The sequence below is a fragment of the Anastrepha obliqua genome, chromosome 2 (assembly GCF_027943255.1).
Source record: "Anastrepha obliqua isolate idAnaObli1 chromosome 2, idAnaObli1_1.0, whole genome shotgun sequence".
Lineage (NCBI taxonomy): Eukaryota > Metazoa > Arthropoda > Insecta > Diptera > Tephritidae > Anastrepha > Anastrepha obliqua.
Window position 1 is genome coordinate 77,213,268 of NC_072893.1, and position 22,431 is coordinate 77,235,698.

At 38.4% G+C, this 22,431-nt stretch overlaps 2 protein-coding genes across 2 annotated transcripts; both read left to right on the plus strand.

Moving 5' to 3' along the window:
- Positions 1-5,626: 5,626 nt before the first annotated feature.
- LOC129239493 (uncharacterized) lies at positions 5,627-10,719 on the plus strand. The gene is made up of 4 exons (XM_054875007.1): positions 5,627-6,227; positions 6,305-6,532; positions 6,616-6,811; positions 9,920-10,719. The coding sequence occupies exons 1-4, from the start codon at positions 5,714-5,716 to the stop codon at positions 10,713-10,715; spliced, it is 1,734 nt and encodes a 577-aa protein (XP_054730982.1). The 5' UTR covers positions 5,627-5,713; the 3' UTR covers positions 10,716-10,719.
- A 6,798-nt stretch (positions 10,720-17,517) lies between these two features.
- On the plus strand, positions 17,518-21,659 carry LOC129239519 (uncharacterized). Its single transcript, XM_054875043.1, has 4 exons — positions 17,518-18,262; positions 18,334-18,570; positions 20,925-21,120; positions 21,190-21,659. The coding sequence occupies exons 1-4, from the start codon at positions 17,758-17,760 to the stop codon at positions 21,626-21,628; spliced, it is 1,377 nt and encodes a 458-aa protein (XP_054731018.1). The 5' UTR covers positions 17,518-17,757; the 3' UTR covers positions 21,629-21,659.
- Positions 21,660-22,431: the final 772 nt, after the last annotated feature.

Below are 22,431 nucleotides of genomic sequence, written 5' to 3' on the forward strand. Positions count from 1 at the left end.
GAATGAAACTTCTTAGGCGTCGATGGACGAGCGAGAATGGAGAGTAAAATTTCAAGGCCATGCAACGTTTTGGGCATTTTCGTTCCACGAGAGAGAAAAAGGACATAACGTAGAGGAAAAGGTGAGAGAGAGCTATACCTCATATATATTTGATGATGAGTTTTTGTTGTACAGTTGTTGTTGTTTCAGACAGCACTATGACAACTAGAATAATGGCCGCTACGGCTGCGCTTATTAATGCATTTTGTTCTTGTAGTCTCTAGGCTTAGAATTTTAGTGGTTTGTGCCGTTATATGTACATACCTATACGAATATGCATTGATTTGCTTAGAATAGAAACATCTACGTATATACATTGTCCCAACATATGTATTCATATATGCATACATACATAAGTATATGTAAACGCATAAGGTTTAGATGAGATTTTTGCATACATACATATATTAGATATATGTTTGCATACGTTTGTATATTTGCTCTTGATTTTTTTGTAAATTTTTTCTACTTGAATTCTCTGCAAATGTTGTGAATTTATATAGATTTTGTTCTTTTTTTTATTGTCATTAAAACCTGAGCTATTCACAATAATCTCTGAAATGTTCATTGCGGTATTCTCATAAGTTCTCGAGCTACACTCAAATACCTATGTGTTTTTACTACATAGCAAGAATGAACTATTTTCCTTGCCCCGTCCAGCGCAACTCTCAAATGGGAGTGGTGTCAGCCTTTGCTCTTACACGGACATCCACCAACCGAGCAGATACACATTCCCCATTAAAGCACGAGATATTCCAGGTATATAAATATATATATAAATATATATATATATATATATATATATATGGGGCATTCTTCGCCAATCGGACACCGCCATCTGCCCAGAACAGTTTTTATAAAAAAAATTTTTCCCTATGCCGAAATAAAAGCTTATATATATATATAATATATATATAATTGGCGCGTACACCCTTTTTGGGTGTTTGGCCGAGCTCCTCCTCCTATTTGTGGTGTGCGTCTTGATGTTGTTCCACAAATGGAGGGGCCTACAGTTTCAGGCCAACTCCGAACGGCAGATATTTTTTATGAGGAGCTTTTTCATGGCCGAAATACACTCGGAGGTTTGCCATTGCCTGCCGAGAGGCGACCGCTATTAGAAAAATGTTTTTCTTAATTTTGGTGTTTTCACCGAGATTCGAACCGACATTCTCTCTGTAAATTCCGAATGGTAGTCACGCACCAACCCATTCGACTACGGCGGCCGCGAGATTCCAGGTACATGCCCTTAAATCATAGTCTTGAAAACGTTTGCCGTAGTTGGCATCAAAAGACCTCTTATTCGATGCTTTGCTTTAATTTTCATTCGAAAGTTGTTTTACGTAGCGCGGTTGGTCACGCAGCGCACAATGCGCCTCTGTGGGATTTTTAAACTTCAAGAAAATATTTATATAACGAACCTCCTGGTGAACAGACGTTGCTTACTTTAGTGGACCCTTAAGACCAATGTGTTAATGTGTAACCACTAAAGCTCTGTGCCCCTTTCTGCCCTGATCTATGGCTCCACACGAGTTCGTTACCACATCTCGTATGTACATATGTGACATTGGTCACGTTCTCCCGGGTGCATGCACCTGAATGCTAGCAACGGGATTGTATACAGTCGCATAAATGAAATTATATACATTAAAACATCACTACACCCCATTGCACTCCTCTTAAACCGAACGCAAACCAAATTGCAAAAATACAAAAAATTAATGCCGCAGCAATATTGCAATTTGAAGGGGCAAAACTCAGCATGATGGGCACATAATAAAATCCGTTGTTGTGAAAAACTTTTAATATTGTAATTTATATTAGTTGTTATTAGCAGGGGTCAAAATCATGAAAATTAATGGTTGATGAAGTTTGAAAACTGATGCATTTGTTGCTAGCGCTATCTATGAATTCCGATTTCAAAAGTTTACGCAAGGTGATAGAAGCCAGTAGCTGCCAGACGGAAGTTGAAGTGCCTTATTGGTGATTTTTATTATTCTTTTCGATGGCGTCTGTTATTGCGGATGAACAACGTTTACAAATCATTAAATTTATAGCACAATTAAAGATCAATTCCTCAGAGTCAATTGTTGTGAAAAGACAGATCGTCGAGAAGCCAAAATTGCGGTTTTTAATAAAGAATTCGTGTTGGCCAAATTTGTCATGCAAGCCTCTAAGTTTTCTGCAATATTAGTTTTAATGCTACAGAGTCTTGGTGAAAACCCCAATTGAGCTTATATTCGGTTATATTATTAAATGTGATCAGTGAAGTTGATACTTTTATAAAAACATAATTTAAATTATAAAATAAATAGTCAACTGTGCATAATGGTCTGCAGTGTCTAATGCTCAGACGCTTATATCAAAATCCGAAGATATCGCCTCTACTATTATTTTGAATTAGTGAATTAATGCGACATCGATACCAGCTCCTACTTTCTAAAAAATCTGAGGGGTATCATTGGTGTTACCATATCCAGCTTTAGGTACGTAAATCGGCAATCCAGTTTTTCCCCTAAGTGCGGATCTATATCAAGTGATCCAAGTATGAAAATAACTTATTTGCAGGCTTGAGTTTAATAAAAAGTAGGTAGGTAGGTGTATATGTATATATATAATATATAAGTAGGTTTGGCAGGCGCATCGCACATTGAGACAACGATGCCACTTAGACCACGAAATGGGTCCGTTTTGAGCCGCGGGGGCTGGGCTACATTTCCCTCTCCATATTGAACCACCCTGAGCTTTTGACAAAGCGTAAAAGGTTGTTGATACCAAAAGTGTATAGATTATCTTATTCGTTAAGAAGTAAGATTTTAAAAATCGCTTCCTGCTTCTGGTTAGAGCTGGGTATGTGCAAAAAAGGTGTTGAATTGTTTCCAACTTCTCCTCATTTCTGCAGCTACGACAGAAATCATGCTTGTAAACGCCTAATCTCCTTGCATCATTTCCTATGAGACAATGTCCTGTGAGGGTCCCTACTAAGGTCCTGATTTGAAGTCTACTCAATTTTATAATACTCTTGGACAGACGTAGATTTAACCTTGGCCATGTTTGCCTAGCAATTTCACAGGTGTTAACGCTAAACCATCTTTGATTTGTATAACTGATTAGTGCGTCCTTAATGAGAAGCTTACAAGTTGCGAGAGGTATCTCCATAAAATTACTTATGTCTGGCGTACAGGTACCTTCTCTTGCAAGTTGGTCTGTCCTACAGGTCCCTGGTATATCTCTGTGGCCTGGAACCCAGCATAAGATTAAACGATATTGCTTGGCCATCTCATTTAGAGATTGGCGTCAACGTAAGACACTCCTTGATGTTGTTTGGAATGCATTCAGGGCTCGTACGGCAGCTTGGCTGTCTGATAGAATGCAGATATCCCGTGATAATATTCTGTTTATCTTTAACCATTTTAAGGCTTCATGAATAGCATTTATTTCCGCTTGAAAAACACGACAAAGATCCGGTAGTTTAAAGGGTTCACTAATAGAAAGCTCTTCGCAAAATAACCCTGATCCTACACCGGTGTTCAATGGTTAGATAATGAGAAAACACCAGAACCGACCCCAGAGATGATTCACCCCAAGTAGATTCTCCTGCCTATTTGGTGGGATATGGCCGTTATTGTTTATTATGAACTTCCGGAACCAAACTAGACGATAACTACTGATTATTATTCCCATCAGCTATCAAACCTGAATGAGGCACTTAAAAATAGTCGACCGTCTTTAGTGAATAGACGCAAAGTTTTGTTTCACCACGACAACGCAAGGCAAATATTAGGCAAGCTGAACGTGCTCGGATGGGAGCTAATGTCGCATCCACCATACTCTCCGGATATTGCACCTTGTGATTATCACCTTTTCCGTGGACTTCAATCCCATGTGAGTAACAAGAACTACTCCTCAAAAGAAACTATAAAAAGGGATATCGAAGCGTATTTTGGCTCCAAGGAAAAAAAATTTTTTGAGCTGGGAATTAAAAATTTGCCTAAACGTTGGGAAGATATTGTAAATCATGAAGGAAAATATATTATTGTTTAATAAATACTTTAAACATGTTTTTTATTAATTTTTAAACCACCATTAAAAAACGCACGAACTTATGGACTGACCTGATAGTACTTGCACCGTTTTATATTTCTTGACTTCTATTCCCCATTTATTGAGCCATGATACAGTGTCATTTATTGTTGAAGAAAGTCAGTCGCTCTTTGTTCTATTTTATCTGATGCCATTAAAACCGTGTCATCCGCGAGTGTGGCTATCAGGCAAGTTTTTGTTGTTGGGATCGGTATATCTGCTATAAATATCAGCTACCATAGAGGGCCTAGGACATTACCTTGGGGTACACCTGCTGTCATTTGCATCATGCTTGAGCATTCGTCTTCAAACTTAAAAAAAAAAATGTCAGTTTTCCAGGTAACTTTTGAGAATGGTGAAGTGATTCCGTGGTGATATTTCGCTGAGCTTATGCAGTAATCCTGAAGCTAAATATATACTAAATTTTTCTGAAGTGTTACGCTTTGTAAAGGGTTTTATAAAGCTCTTTTTAGGGGTCAGTACTACTCTCAGATAGCAATACTTATTTAATTCTTATATTTACACCTTTAAGGTGCTATTTTTCTCGTCGCGATAATTTTCCGTCCTGTCTAAGCACCATTATTGCTGATTTCCTCAAATTCACCTCCACATCCCAATTGTTGCAGTAAATCTCTAACTTGTAAATCACTACTTTGTAAGACGTCACCGTCATCTGCCATTGTAACTATGTCATCGGCATATTATTATTAAGAAGTATCTTTAGGAGTCTTTTACGAAGTCTTTTACAACCTCGAAATTATAACTGTCAATAGTGACGTGGGTGCCAATACGCGAGTGCGCCTACTGTTTATTTGAAGACAGGAGGTACTTTGTTTTGTCCTTGTTCATCACCATACCCAATTTCATGCAGCTTGTAGAAAGGCAGGTGTCTTATCAAATACTGCTCTAAAGCCTACAAAGAAACAACACGCCTTCCTATTTTCACTCTATTTCTAATTCACTATTGCTGCAATGCTATACCCATTGTCGGCTATGGAATAGTTTTACCTAAAACCGGCCTGAAATTCTGTTAGAATCTCATTTTCCGACACCCATCTAACAATTTCTTTCATTCTAGATGCCCATCATTATTTTCGTCACACAAGACTATACAGGATCATTCGTGTAGTCAGTCTTCACTTTCTTTCAATGCGAGATGAAAGAATCTTCTGTGTAGTATATCTGCTTACTAACGATCTATGGACAACTCGACCATTTGCAAAAGGATGTAATACTCGTACATATATGTATGTAAGAGCACGCATGCTAGAGCTTCGCTCTAGAAATATTTTATATTGTAAGCCCCTCCACACAGCACGAATTGCAGAAGGACCCTGGCCAAACACCCTAAAAAGGATGAAAGCTCTAATTATTATATATATCATACTTATGGATACATACATATGTGCTTATACATAAAGTACTTTTTCAAATATTACTGCCTCAATATTTGTGATATTTTTTTTCGAAATACCAGTGACAATGATTTCTAATGTTTCAATAATCATTGTATAAAAAAGCTGAGAATTATTGAAGCCTAAAATAATTTATTTCTTAATCCATTCATTTCAATATTTGAATTTTTCCTGGCATCATGCCAGATCCAATACCCACACCTACTATTTACGCACACCCTTGCGATGATGTTGATTGGAAACCAGAACAGCCAAGCGAAATGCGTAAGGCTCACCGCTTCAAGGGTCCCATTTACGAGGCGCTACTTAAAGAGTTCTACGAGGATGGTTGTTATTTAGGAGCCCGCCATTTTGAATACTTAGTACAATTGGAGAAAAGTCTTATTGAAAGAGAGCATGAAATATACTACGTCCACGAAGAAAGGAATTTCCTTTTGCAACTTGTCGACAACGTGAAAGCAGCGGAGCAAATTTTCCGTTTGGATAAAATGCGAGGTTTATATGTGACACGAAAACTACTCTATCAGTCCATGGTATTGGTAGAAAATCAACGTTTTCTTTGGTTAACACATAAAATGTACGAAATAATAGCCAAATATATGCTAAGGCCTAAAACAGATGATTGTTTAGCGATGGAACAATCTACGAGATTTATTTTCAAGTATGCCAAATTTTTGATGCACCATGGAAAACGTATGTTAATAGTACTTTGTAATAGTAAATTGTGCAAAAGACATTGTACTAATAAAAATGTTTATATTCTCAAACAGCCGAACAACTTACGGAAGCCACGATTCTTATTCCCGTTGCAATGGAAGCGGCTTGCGTCGAGGCATGGAAACCCGATACCAGCCCTGAGGATGAGATGTTTTCAACTCTGCATGTCGCTTTGGGTAACTTACTGGCTAATTTATATCTGATCAAAGCAAAACAAGTTGGTATAACGCGGAAACACGCGCTCAAGCGTGTACAGAAAGCTCTCAAGGCGATTGCTACAGGTAGATCGCAGTGAACCTTAATATACTTGCTATTGTATATGCCTTATCTAAGGAATGGCTCACTTGTTTATTGCTCTTTACAGTTGGCATAAAGGAGAACAGATGTGTTGCCTTTAACGTTTTTCTAGCCAAAATCCAGCTACTCATAGATGCTGGTAGATATGACTGGGCTTTGAGAGAATTGCACTTGCTAGAGCAAAGTGTAATGAAAGCGGAAGGTCCAGAATTTGTGCAGCACAAGTTGGATTGTCTTAAAAAGCTTGGTATTATATATTATAGGTAAATATTTACCTTGATTTATCTTTAAGTAAACAGCACTCATGGCATACAAGTTGGGTTAGGTTGCAGTCACCGACGCCGAAGGCAGTGGCGCATTTAAGTCAAAGATATAGGCCCCTTATGAATCCACAATTTGGATTGTTAGTCTCCTCTACTGTAACAACCTGTATCCTTGATTAATTTCATCAATTCTATTACATAAATATCTGCGATTGCATTTAGAGTAAAGTATTTCTTCGCCTCCTCGTCATTTGTGTACGTTCTAGGTATCTTAGCCAAAGCCTCTAGGCGCCCAGCCTCTATGCGTGACGAATGAATGCTCGCAACCTTTCATTTCAAGTTCAGGGGTGCCTCAGAATTTTAAGACCTCTGCTCTTTTCTTTATTTATTAATATTATTAATTCACTTTTTTATTATACTAGAATGAGCTCTATGTAACACTTACCAATTTCATCTTAAATTGCTTAACACAAATTATGAGCCTATTGTCCGCGCACTTCGCTCGAGTTCTATTTCGCTGGAATTTTCAGTTTCGGATAGAAATTTAAGAAATTTGTGAACTCTGTTTATTGATTTATTTAATAACCAAAAGAGGTTTGAAAAGCCCATAAGGAAAAATTGCCCCAAGGAAAAATTGAGCATGCTCAAGGGCATTCTCAGAGGCACTCATCTGCACATGATCGGGATTTGGTCTACGGACTCTTGCCGTTTATGCTACTAAGCTCAGGATACTCCAATCCACCTTCTCGTGGAATGCAGGGCTATAACGCGAAGAAACTTGAGTGATCTTGTCCAATTGCAGCCAAAAAAAAGACACATACGCTCAATCCAACCCAGCTCTATCCTGAGTTTAATAAGGGAACTCTGTCTGGATGAGGTACTACGATGAGTAGAGGGCACAAAAGACCATGAGGTCGAACTGCAAACCTCTTTAAAAATATATCTATTTATTTATGCGTGCGTGACTATCATTAGGAAGTGAAAAGGTTCGAATCTAAGAATGGCATCAGTAACCTTTCGCTAACTTATACAATTTTAACAATAAATTACTTAAAAACTATAAGGCTACGGAGGGTATGGTTTTAAAGCTCAGGAATGGCATGTACCCCTCTATCCCCCCTTTACATCCTTTTTTTCAAAGCGTGTGGCATTATACTGAATATTTTCGCGATATGAGTTTAATCCACCGATAATCTCTTTGACTTCAGAAGTAAATGTGGATGATATAGGTAAAAATAAGGCTGACTACAGTCCAATGAAAGTCCAACAAATTTTTTTTTATAATTTTTTTTTTTTAGATAAAACAAGCTTGAGAAACTCACTTGTGGCTCGGCAGTCAAATCCGTCAGAATAAGCCTTTTATGCTTATGTATTATTCGGAGATCCACATAACGAATTCTGTACGCGCTGTGGAAATAAGGAAGCAATAGAGTCAGATATCACTTAATCGAGAATCTGAAAAGTTTCTCGGGTTCGCCAAACAAATCGGTTTGGGATAAAAGCATATAGGAAAGAGCTGGTAGAATTTTTCCTGGGCACAAAGGGACCTCTGGGATCACGGAGCGTACTCTTTGTAAGAAATTTCGTCAATCCAATCTAACCTCAACTGTACTCATTGAGATCGTTTCAAATATGAAAGGAAGACAGAAGATGTTTGTAATTTGACCACAGCTCAAATCAATCCCTTCTAAACACACTGGTGTTCATATATTGTATATATCACTTGGTTTCCTCGTCATTGCCGTGCCAGAACTTTTGCATGCATTTGTTTGACTCTCACGCCATCCATTGCCAACTGTAGTTTCCCAATAAGCGCCGCTTTCCTATTATTGCTCTGACGTTCCGATATTAGAAATATGTAGATAGCACGTATTCCAGATTTGTAGGTCTGTCAGATGGTAATAATATCTCCATGTAGCTTACTTGCACGTGCTTAGCTTAAATCTTATTTTCCCAGCAGCTGTTGTTCTCATTCTATTAACAACATGAAACATGCCCCATATTTGTTTGACAGATGCTGATGTAATGATAGACGTTCTCAGAACGTAAATCCGACTGGTCAGCTTATTTTTCGTTCTTAAATGATTTGCTACAAAGACTTGCAACCACTTAGTAATTTTTCATGGAGCACCCATGAATAAGCACAAGGCACACATTTTGCTTGAAAATATAATATATCCAATAGGAGACTGTAGAATTAGTCCCAGAGTGCAATCATTGCCGCGAATATGAAATATAACAATGAAATTAAAAAGTAGCCCACCGCGAAACTATCATATATTGCCAAGTATTGGTTTGTCTTGTCATTGATAATTCCAATGAGCTGCTCTTCTTGCCCCTACCCGTGTTTCTTCCTTTATCTTGTTGTTGCTTTTTTTTAACGGCTGCCACATATGTGGATTCGGCGCAGAAGTGTGCTCGCTTATGTCACACGTATTCACACGCGGCCGCCGTAGCCGAATGGGTTGGTGCGTGACTACCATTCGCAATTCAGAGAGAGATCGTCGGTTCGAATCTCGGTGAAACACCAAAATTAAGAAAAACATTTTTCTAATAGCGGTCGCCCCTCGGCAGGCAATGGCAAACCTCCGAATGTATTTCTGCCATTAAAAAGCTCATCATAAAAAATATCTGCCGTTCGGAGTCGGCTCAAAACTGTAGGTCCCTCCATTTGTGGAACAACATCAAGACGCACACCACCAATAGGAGGAGTAGCTCGGCCAAACACCCAAAAAGGGTGTACGCGCCAATTATATATTATATATATATTTATATTCTGATGCTTTCCAAGCAGATGTTCAGTCCATAGATAACGCTCAAACGGCAACGAAGTTATATGAACAATGGCTGCGTTGATTTCTTACAGTTGTTTCGCCATAACATCCCCTGTTACGTCAGCAAATCAGCTAATTTCTTCCAATTCACTGAGAACCGGATGACAGTCTGGTCACACCTTCTGAATTATTTTCCCCATCCACAATGTACGGTTCAGCTATCGTAAGTAGAACCTTGAGGGTAGTCCTAATATAACCTATAAACCTGTTATAATACATATTTTATATTATATGTTTTTAAAGTCAATAATTTTTAAAACTTTCTTCGTGTTAGACTGAACCAGCCAATTGATGCAATAAACATTTACGGCAAAGCATTGCATTTTTGCAGAATAAATAACATTTCACAAGCTGAAGGTGATATTCTACTGAAAATCGGAGACGCACAACGTATTTTGCCTGGCGGCGAATTGAGAGCACGTTTAGCATTTCAAATGGCTAAAACACATTTTCAGAGCTTTGGCGAAATTTCAAAAGCATCTAATACTAAATATTTAATAGCCGGTTTGAAGTCACATCTAATAAGCGCTGATTTAAAAAAACTGATTTATTCGAAAACGTATTGTGATCATTATAAACTAAGGCGTTGGAAAGACCTTTGTGAACCCTTTTGGGACGAAGAGAAACAAGTTGGCTATATAAAAAAAGACATTTTAACCAGCATATCTATGTATACGTCTGACAATCTATACAAACTATACAATCTCATATTAAATACGCGACCTGCATCTATGCATGAAAAGATCACAAAGAAAGAGGAAGAATCAGAGGAAAGCTTCGATTTGGAGCATGTCGTTGTAAAACATTTATACTACAGTAATACAGAAACAGCTATTCAAACAGAAGAGGGGCTTTATGAATATGAATATGAATATGAATATTCTTCTGATGGCAGTATTATGGAGGGTATTGAACGTTACGATTCAGAAAAAATTGGTAGAGGTCAAGGCATCCACATAACGAATGTGCGAAAATATTCGGCTTCAACTTATTCAAAGAGATCTTCACGCAAAAACGAGTGGATTGTAAAGGATACAGATCCAATATGCTGTTTACTACGAGAGATATGAAATTTTATATTGTATCAATTTCCTTCTATATTTACGTGCATTTTCGTATATTTTTCTATTGTTTATATGTATACGGCAAATCATGAGAATTGACGTTGAATAAAATAAATAAAATATTATGATACGAATGTTCCTCTTTATCGCAAAAAATGTGAAAACTGTAAAATGCAAGGATATTTAAAGTTTCATATTGTAAATATTATGCTCATACAGAGTTGTGGACAAATCCCATGATTCAATAATAAAAGGTTTGCTCCGAGGCGTATCTGTAGAAGGTAGTGTGATTAGAGTAGTTGATCGCTTGTTCTTTAACTTGCTTTAATTTTGAAATAACGGAAAGTCATTTTTGTGTTTTGAGTGCGCGTTAAATTAATATCATCTATTAGGTTGGGGAGTAAGTTCGTAGCGCTTTTACTGAGGGCTTTTTTTTAACAACAATCAATAATTATATCAATAAGTTAATCAATTATATATTCGCCGTTGGTGTTTACTACCTCTTCCCATCTCTCGACCAATTCGATGATGCCATTCCGCCAAAATCGCCTGGTCTGGTGTCAAAGAAGTTGTTGAGCCAATTTTTAAGAACCTCTTTGCTACCGATGGTAACGCACTTCATATAGTTTGATAAGGAAAAAGATGGTAACCGATTGGTGCAAGGTCCGCAGAATACGGAGAAATCCACCGTTGACCGCAGACGGATCTCTTCCTCGAGCTCTTGGAGTGGGGCTTTGACGACTTGTGCAGCATGGGGCCTGGCGTTGTCATAAAGGAGTACTATAGTTTGACCATGTCCATTAGGTATTTTCAGTCGAATATCCTTATTCATGTGGTTTAGCTGGGCATTGTAGAGCTCCTTGTTGACCGTGGCATTCTTTTCGAGCATTTCCCAGTGCACCATGCCCTCCCAATCCCACCAAACATATATCATGATCTTCTTTGGATGAAAATCCGGCCCTACTCTCGATTTTGGCGTATCTCCTGGATCCACATTCGGTACAAAAAGCATTGTTTATGCCGCGTATTGCTCGATAGCGGGCGAGATGCTGAGAAGCTATTTGAAGGCGACTTTGTTTGTTTTTTTCGTTGAGCTCGTGAGGCACCCATACTCGAAATTTTTTGGTACATCCCATTGAATGAAGGTGATTTGATTGAGAATCGTCTTATGATCGCAGTTCATTTTTTCCGCCAACTCACGACTAGTATGGCGACCGTTCTCCTTCAAAAATGATTGTATGACGTTCTTTATCAAATTTAGAAGGCCTTCACGTCGCTTCGACAGCTTTTTGACCTCGATGAAAAGCAAAGAAGAGCAGGTGCCGAAAATGCTGATTTTTGCCTCCTTGGTATTCCATTTGCAAGCCTCAAAACTAATCAAAAATTGAATAACTCAACAATTAACATGTTTTGTATAGCAGAAAGAGTTCTATCGAATGAATATTTACCAATTGCCAAACAGCAAGCAATGCGTTGTAAAATATAAGAAAATATAAAAAATCTATGAACTTATTCCCCAACTCAATATTTGTCATTCATTACATTCTTGTATTCTCTTCCCTTGATAGTCTACCCTTGATAGCCTACCACCTTGAATAGATTCGCCTTGGTTTGCTCAGAAAGCAGCTCGTTCCCTCTTGACAAATCGGCTACCTGAGTAAGATACTGAGTTGCTAATTCTGTAAATTTTGAGTAAAATCGAGGATGAGTAAAATTTATACGAAAAAGATTTCATTTTCAAAAGGGTGTGATTATGAGCAAGAACTTACTCGGTATGTACCGGGCCGATATGGAATACATCCTGACATACCGCGTAAATCAGGATACCATTTTTTTCGGGCAATGCGCGCGTAAGATGGACATTTAGACAATCCGAGCTCGATGTCATTCAAATACAGGTTGCGGAAGTTTCTACTAGGTTGCTTTAAAAATACGTAAGTTTCCAATGAGAGTTCATTAACAATAAGTAAATAATCACATCCCGCAACAGCAAACGTTTTTCAGCTCGTGGTTACGTGCAAACTAATGAAACCGAGTGGCTTCGCCTAAGTTACACATCAGTGGAGAATTTAAAAATATTTATTTCTGATACTGAGGTGATTTTAAAGGAATTCGCGTTTTGCAATGAGCTATCACTTAACAAAGAGCTAAAATTGGCAGCAGAGTTGGATAGTATCCACGAGGACGCGGTAGAATACTTTGTAGGCTTCTTTATAAGAAAACTAGGATTGACGGAACATGTTTCCAATGAGCGTACATTCACATGGGTGGATGAAGTATTTAAAGAATGTGAATACCAGCGCCGATGTCACTGTTTTTGTTTTTAGCCAACTAAATAAATCTGTGAAAGAGTTTTCCAATAACAGGTGTTATTTTGGAATGGATTGCGCTATCGAGGGATGATTAACAATTTTTATGGCCGGAATTGGATGGTATTGATCTGGACAACGTTTATTTTCAACAAGACGGCACTACGTGCCACACAAGCAACGAAACTATTGATCTTTTACGGGAAAAGTTTCCGAACCGTGTTATCTCTCGAAGAGCTGATCACAATTGGCCACAGGGGTCTGTGGGGTCACGTGAAAGAGAAGGTCTACACCAAAGCCCAGGGTCGATTCAAGACCTCAAAAATGGAGTTCGTGAGGCTATCGAGGACATAGCGCAGCCACTTTGCAATTCGGTTATGGGAAATTTCATGAAAAGGATATTGTCGTGTAAGCGTGGCCGTGGTGGTAATTTGCCTGATTTTATTTTCCACTATTAACGGCATAGCTTCCTCTTTATAATGAAATCAACATCCGATCATTTATACTAAAAAATAGCATTTATCTTTGAATATCAAAATAACACCTCTTATTGGAAAACCCTTTACTTCGGTAACATATTAGCGTCATATTGGCGAAATTTTTCAACTCCCCAATCGATTTTAAATTAAAAATAAATTTACAAAATATATTCCTTACAATAAGTTAACAAATTTATGTTTTAACATCACACTTGGCGATTTCCATTTGTATACGAAATATATCTACATTGTCCATAAAATATTATATTTACATTCAAATTTTAATCCAAATTTTTTTTTAAACCGTACTCAATTTGTTTCCATTGAAGTAAAAAACACTTTTTTGCTACTATTTTTTACCAAAAACAATTTAATTTTTTCCACTTTCTTCACCTGCAACCTTTTGTAAGAGAGTGTCAAAAATCCAATGTCACAAGTAAGCAAACCTTTAATAATTAAATCATGTTTTAAACATATGGCCATTAAAATAGATACGAAATAGAAATATGTAGATAAAATACAAAAAGGACTTTGTGATTTTATTAAAAATACTGTTTAAATGATCGAAATTTAATCAATAACTACTGTGTCCACGATGGTTGTCAATGACTTTTTGTATGCGATTTGGCATGTCATTGATAATTCTACGGAAGTTTTCTGTTGGAGTGGAATACCATAGTTCTTTGAATTTTTGCCATGAATCCTTCTTATTTTTTGAAGGTTTTCTTCCCGATTCGCTTCCTAAAATCTCCCCAAAGGTTTTCAATGAAGTTTAGGTCGGGTTGCAGGGTTGACCAACCAATAACTTTAACATAATTTTATAAAAAACATTCACGAACTAACACTGAGGAGCGGTTTGCGTCTTGTGGTTGTAAATAAATTTGTCCATTGTATTGGTTATGAGGTGAATAGTTCCTACTCCAAATCCAAATCATTATGTTGCCGCCACCGTGTTTCACTGTTTTTTTTTTGTGATCCGCAGTGAGAACTCTTCTTTGTTTGTTTTCAATTTGACATAATATAATACATTTCTTATGGGAGCACTCTCAAATTGAATACATTACTAACATTTATGCAGTCCAATTTTTAATCTGAAACCTGTGCCAATTATCGCGGGATTAGTCTTGTTAATATCGCCTATAAGGTTCTAGCGAGCGTATTGTGTGAAAGGCTGAAGCCAACCATCCCCCAACTGATTGACCCTTATTAGTGTGGCTTTATACATGGAAAGTCCACAATCGACCAGATATTCACAATACGCCAAGTCTTGGAAAAACGCCATGAAAGGAGAATCGACACACACCATCTTTTCGTCGACTTCAAAGCCGCATTAAACAGTACGAAAAGGAGTTATCTGTATGCCGCGATGTCTGAATTTGGTATCCCCACAAAACTAATACGGCTTTTCAAGATGACGTTGCTCAACACCAGCAGCGTCGTCAGAATTGGGAAGGACTAATCCGAGCCGTTTGATACCAAACGAGGTTTCAGACAGGGTGACTCGCTGTCGTGCGACTTCTTTAAACTGATGTTGGAGAGCATCATGCGAGGCGCAGAACTTAATCGCTCAATTTTTTTATAAGAGCGTACAATTGTTGACGTATGCCGATGATATTGACATCATCGGCCTTAACAACCGCGCTGTTAGTCCTGCCTTGTGGAAAGTAGACAAAGCGAATGGATCTGGTGGTGAACGAGGGCAAAACAAAGAACCTCCTGCCTTCAAACAAACAGTCGGCGCACTCACGTATTGGCACCCACTTCACTGTTGACAGTTATGATTTCAGGGTTGTAAAAGATTTCGTTTATTTAGGAACCAGCATTAACACACAATGTCAGCTTGTGTCAGCCCTGTCAACAAGTGCTACTTTGGACTAAGTAAGCAACTGAGTAGTAAGGTCCTCTCTGGACGAACAAAACTAATACTCTACAAGGCTCTCATCATGCCCGTCCTAACGTATGGCGCAGAAACGTGGGCGATGACAACATCCGATTAAGCATCCCGTGGAGTGTTTGAGAGAAAGATTCTTTGGAAGATTTTTGGACCTTTGCACATACGACAACATAGACATAGCGCAGCGAATAAACATCCAGCAGCTACGCTGGCTGGGTCATGTCGTCCGAATGGATACAAAGGCTGCATTGGAAAGATCAAGTGGAGAAGTGCTTGGCTTCACTTGGCGCCGGTTAGCACAAGAAAGAAACGACTGGCGCGCTTTGTTAAACTCGGTCTAAATTGCGTAAGCATTTATCGTGCCAATTATGAAGAATTAAAAGTTTAACTGAGGGAGAGTAGAACAGCAGGATTTGAGTTAAGAGTGAGTTACGGAATCATTGCATTATTTTTTTTTTAGGAATGTTTATAGAGTTGGGCGGCCGCCGTAGCGGAATGGGTAGGTATGTGGCTGCTATTCCGTAGTATCCGAATTAGATACTATTCGGTAGTATCCAAAACCACGTCACGAAAACAATAAAATGATCAAGAGTATGTTTTCTAATTGCGCCCGCAACTCGGCAGCGCATATCAAATCTCTGAAAGTATTTCTGTTCGGAAAAAAATCCTCATAAAAAACATCTTCCATTCGGAAATCCGTCCATTCGTGGAACAACATCAGGCCACGCACACCACAAATTCGAGGAGGAGCCCAGCCAAACAAACAACAACGGATGTAAGCGCCAATTACTTATATTACATGTATGCATACCACCTTGAGCACAAAGTTCCCAGAACAACAGCCAGGAGACACTCTAGGTCAACTAATTTGAGCTTTTTTTTTTGTTAGGTTGCCATATTACTCTAAAGAAAACACCCGTTTGCGAGTAGCATGAACGCCTCAGAAGAAATCGTGAGTCCATCGAGCATGACAAACGTCATGCAGTCAGGCAGAAATACACTGGGCGGTTTGTCATTGCCTGTCAAGGCGCGAAAAACACATTTTCTTCACTTTGGTCTTTCACCGAGATTCGAACCTACGTTCTCTCTAAATTTCGAATGGTAGTCACGCACAAAACAATTCGGCTACGGCGGCTGCCGAAAACGTTATACAGCGAAAAAAGTTGTTCCATAACCGGATATTAATCATCAGAAGCATAGCTTATTATTATATTAGTTAATGATTTGGGTTTGCGCCGTGTTGCTGTAAAGTTGGTGCCAAAGGGCCTGAATTTCATGCAAAAAAAGGAACGCGTTGACTCTGCTAAAGGCATGATTTCCAACGCTGTGTCCGACCCAACATTTGTCAAACAGCTTCGTTACTATCAACGAGACGAGGACTTCAGACTAGGACACGCAATCCAGGCATCAGGCGAGTAAGTGGAGAGTTTCAAAGGAACCAAGACCAAAAAAAATTCAGTAATAAATATATAGGTAATTTCTGACTTAGCCGTTTTCAAAATATTCGATTTAAATATACCTATATATTGTATTTTTTTGCTTGTTTGTTCATTTTTCTAGAAATGTGAATTCAAAGGTGCGTGTGCTTTTTGTTATTAAGTTATGTATATTAATTCATAAAAACGTAGTAGTCAGCACAGAATAAAATAATGCAAATTATTTTTTCATTTTCTAGTTCGCCAATACCTTGCCATGACAATCAAACGTACAAAACATTGGTGTTGGTCTAGTGCCACCACCTTCAATAAATGAACCAAGCCCTTACAGTTTGAAATGGCTATTTGATAAAGTTTTGAATTTATAATTTCTCACTAAGTGTTTCCTACTTCACATCATTAAAAGAAAACAGTTGTTTATGAAAACTATTCTGTGTGTGACTTGGCTCTTCACATGGATTTCGATCTTCGAAACTTACCGAAGACTACGAGAACCTGGTTTTGTTGCAACACGACGTACTGATATGGGGCAACCACATAATTTTATCGAATAATAAAAAAACGAGATTCGACACTCAGGCTTTATATTACTACACTATTGACTTTCCTTTAATTTCTTTCTATGATTGATAATGCTTTCGTGCCACTCACAAATCTTAGTATGTTTTTGAAAATATGACACTAATTTTAGTTGTATTTCATTTTTTTAAGTTGGCACTTATACGAATATATTTTACATTATTCTTAATAAACAGGCAATAGGGAAGCAGACCGATTAACCGACGTTGACTCTACAATACAGACGAATGTACACATAAGGACATAATTTACAAGGACATATTTACACTAAACACAAATACATCAACTTATTATTCCGTTTTTTTTTTACAATTACGCGTATTCAAAAGTTTTCAAATCTGTGCTATAAAAATGCTGAGCCGTAAAGGTGTGACTTTCTTCAATCGTGAGAAAATCCGTTCCGAACTCGTGCCACTCAATTATGTGCAGGCACGTCGCCTTGAAGGGCCCATCTATTGTGCTCTGGTTAAAGAGTTGTATGAGGAAGGCTGTAGAATAGGTGCTCGTCATCTTGAAAGTTTGGCCGGAAAAGAGACTTTCTTTTACGAAACGAAGGTCATACGAGATCGCGTTTCTGATAACATTGAACTGTTGATGGCATTGTTTGAGAATATGCGCGTTGCCGAGAAGGTACGAATACTAGAAGAAGCGCACAGCTACCAGACGACTGTCAAATGTTTCTATCAAATTGTTCAATTGCTAGAACCATATAAAATTAAATTCGATTGGCTGTTAGAGCATATTTATGATATAATTATACCGATTTGTGAGAGCATCGAGGGTTTCAATGATACCATCGCAGACGAGACCATTGCTCGTATTTACTTCAAAACTGCAAAATTTCACAGCACAAGAGGTTAGTGAAGTGACTTTAACTCTCGAAAGATTATTTTGTTTTTTTGATTATACAAATATGAAAACTTTTAGAAAACGCACTCCTCCTGGCAATCAAATTTATGGAAAAAGCTATGAAATTAAGCCGGAATGAAGCCTGGCTCTCCGAATACGTAACTGAACGTGAATGGGGCGTTTATCCGACACTGCATTTGGTAGCAGGGCGCGAAGTTGCTGACTTGTTGTTACGTTATGCAAATAATATAGCTGCGGAAGATTCCAATGCTGCAGATGAATTCGCGCACAAAGCCGTGATTAATCTTGCAGAAGGTAATTGTAGAGTTCTTGAAAGTTGTTGACTGTGAATGAGGCCGTAGGAAAATCGTTTGCTAAATGAAAGTATACCTGCTGGATTTTCCTTGGTTTTTTGCTTTCGGTTTTTTTTTTTGCTTTCACGGCTAAAATTGCTGTACAGTACAATTATATAAGTATATATTGACGCTTACGCCATTTATTGCGTGTTTGGCCGAGCTCCTCCTCCTAATGAAGGAACCTACAGTTTTATACCGCCTCCGAACTACAGATGGATTTTTCTGAGGAGCTTTTTCATTGCAGACGTATACTCGGAGGTTTGCCATTGCCTGCCGAGGGGCGACCGCTATTGGAAAAAAACTTTTTCTATCATTTAGTGTTTCAAGCCTGCGCAGTTCCGAATGGTAGATACACACCAACCCATTCGGCTACGGCGGCCGAATATATAAAGGAAACGCTCATTTATAAGTTAATGAAATTAGGTCACGAAAGATCCCCAATTTACCAATAGGAAAAATTTATACAAAAATCCCATATAAATGTTCAAAAAATTTGCAGCACTGTGAAAGTATTTGAGTTTTGGGGATTTTTTTTTCCTTTGCCTCTTATGTCCAGAAGTTACTGTAAGTAGAATCACCAAGTGATACCCAATTTTTCTCCACTAGGTTCTGCCGACGCAGGAAAAGTCTTCCTCTTCCTTTGCCACCACAACTAATTCCGCATTAGGCAGTCTCTGGTCTGTAGCGCTTCACGCTATTCAAGTTGCCTGCACTATCTCTATGTCCTTGCAATGATCACATAGCTCAATAGCTTCGGCCCATTTGTCTTGCGTAAAGATTTCCCCACGTATACTGCAGGAACCGTCTCGTATGATATCGCCTTCGCCAAGTCCAAACTTCTGAGCCATTAATAGGATGTGCAATTTATTCGTCAAGTAGTTACTTCTCAGTTGCCTGTTCAGTCCAAAATCAATGTCGGTTTTTAAATGGAACGAAGTATCTCATGTCATTATTGACACTTCAAATGCCATTATTGATACTTCGTTCCACTTCAAAACTGACATTGACTGTGTCCCAAGTAAACGAAGTCCTTTACACCGATATCATCAGCAGAAGTCAGAAATTCCACGCTCTTTACGCTAAGACGGTGCGTGAGCTATTCAATACTACAGCTCGAATTTCTTCTTCAACGTCAGATGAAAGGAATCACATAATAAATCGCTCACTGCGGGCAAACGTCTTTCGGAAGCTATTTTGAGCAACCGTATAAGTTTAGTAACATTTCAGACAGATTTTGAGAAATATAGGCAACCCTGTTGCTACTAACTATTTTAACATCAACACGAAGATGATTTCCATCGATCCCCTTTTCACGAGTTTTGGTCAGCATTTGGCGTATAGGTACTACTCGAATATCGTAGACGGTCGATTTGGCAACTTTAAAGTTCCATTGGGCGATGAGTTTCACTCTGCTAAAAAATGTATTTGATGGAAGCTTTTACACAATATTAACAACACCGATTCCGCAGTGGTTGGCGCAATTGACAGCCTTATATTCTTCCGAACATATTCTGAATAAGAGGTGATGCACATTGCACTATTGCTATTCGCTATGCTATGCTATTCATCGTCCTCAACTAGGGTTCCGGGTTCTCCATTATTTTCATTAAATTTACCATCTTCCCCTTCAGAGTAGAGGAATTATCCTTCCATGATTTAAGTGTGCTCCAGTCATCGTTCACCAGATCGTCTTTAATATGTTTCCAGAAACCTGATTTCAGTTTTAAAGCCTTCTGTAGACTGTCGAAACTTTTGGCACATTTACACCTTCCTGTCTCTCTTTTCTACTCTCGAAATATATTGTAATCTCAAACTCTTCACAATCCTACCTTTCCGCCAATTTTTTTTTTTTTTTCAACAAAAGCGTTTCTTACTCTTAAACACTCACATATGGCTAGCTGAAGAACAACGACGTTTTCAGCCGATGCCGGGGGAAATGGGACCTGTGCTAACACCACTCGCTCAGGTTGTGTTTTAGAAAGCAGCTCTATGAGAGCAGTAGTGAGAGTCAAATGGTAAACTGGTTAGATGTCAATTGTAGTTACAGATTACTCGTGTTTTTGGACACACGGATTCATAGTCTACCAAACCTAAAACCGCCTTTTTGATATTGCACCGAAATACGTATTAAGACTCCATTCGAATTCCCAAACGAATCTGGTTTACCTCAAGTGAAAGAGGATGTTGACTTTTAAGGAACCTAAAAAAACTAGACATTGGCCTCTGTTCACCTCAGACATATTGAAGGTTGTCTAAATTGTTACCATCTTTACTTAACCTATCCTTACCATTTTTTGTTTTTAATTTTAAAAGTTGGCTTAGATAAGAATAAAGTTCAATATATGCGCGCCCTACTATCACGTGCCAAATACCTGTTGCAGTCGGAGAATTACGATGCATCTTACAAGATCTTGCTAAAGGTGCGCAAAGAGCTTGCCAATAGTGCTAACGTCATAGAGCCCAAATTGCTCAGCGACTTGTTCTTATATGAAGGAATGTACTTATGGAAGTAAGTGAAAATCTAAATACAGAAAATTTTTTTTCACGTAATTAATACCCACATCAATCTCACTTTTAGCCAAAACCTTAAAAGAGATGCACTTTCCAAAATGGAAAAAGCATTAAAGTTGGCCCAGAAGAGTTGTTGTAAGGTGAGAGAAGCTGAAGCGCTTGTGGCTATTGGTAAAGCTTATGCGGCTCAAACTTTAGAACAAGACTATGCACGCAAGGCATTTACGCTGGCGAAGCAAATTTTCGGTGAACTCGGTGATGCCTTGAATCGTAAGAAGGCTCATTACATGTTGGCCAAGTTGAAGGCCGATCAGATATTTCCGTGTTTCATCGATTTACTGAAGGATGATGAGGAAAAATGTTGCGGATTTTACAATTTGCGACAATGGAAAAATGGTTGTAAAATATTCTGGAATACTATGGGTATTGCAGAGTTGAAAGAGGACAAAATTTATTGTCTATTAGAAGACGATATCAAGGATACATTCGCTTGGAAAGAAAATTAATTGTAGTGGTTTCTGGCAATGCCACAGTAGTGTAAACAATATCGCTTGTATGAATTAAGAAATATTTACCCCATAATGAACCATAACAAAAATAAAAATACTTGACAGACTTACAATCGAAAAATCTGTACGTCTTCCTAATGTGTCTTCCAGGGGGAAGTACTGGCAATTGGGGAAGCTTGTAGGTTACTGATTGCAGATTTCTCTTTTCTCTATTCTTTCAAATAGCCAAGCTGCAATCCAAGCACTGGATTCGACTACAACAATCTCTAAACTGATGAAACAAAGTAGGAATAGCCTAACCTCTTTGAGTGAAAACCGTAACGTTACCTTAATCTGGGTCCCGGGGCAACGCAACATTGAAGGTAACGAAAAAGCAGATGAACTGGAAAGAGACGGATCTGCCATTAGGTACAGTCAAGAAAACAATTTCCCTAAACTACCTCTGAATCGCGGATTGTAGATGGAGAGACCAAACGACAATGCAAAGAGACGGATCTGCCATTAGGTACAGTCAAGAAAACAATTTCCCTAAACTACCTCTGAATCGCGGGTTGTAGATGGAGAGACCAAACAACAATGCAAAATTAGCAAAACGTTATGGCCCACCTAAAACCTCAACAAACAATTGTCAACATTGGCAAACATGAAACGATGGTACGCCTGGAGACTCACAGCAGTCATAACGGGCTTTTGGCCTGTCGGGGAACAAGCACCCAAAATGGGCATCCCTCACAACACACACCACCACAGTTGTAAGCAATCTGAGAAAAAGGAAACGATTGTCCATTACCACTGTGAAT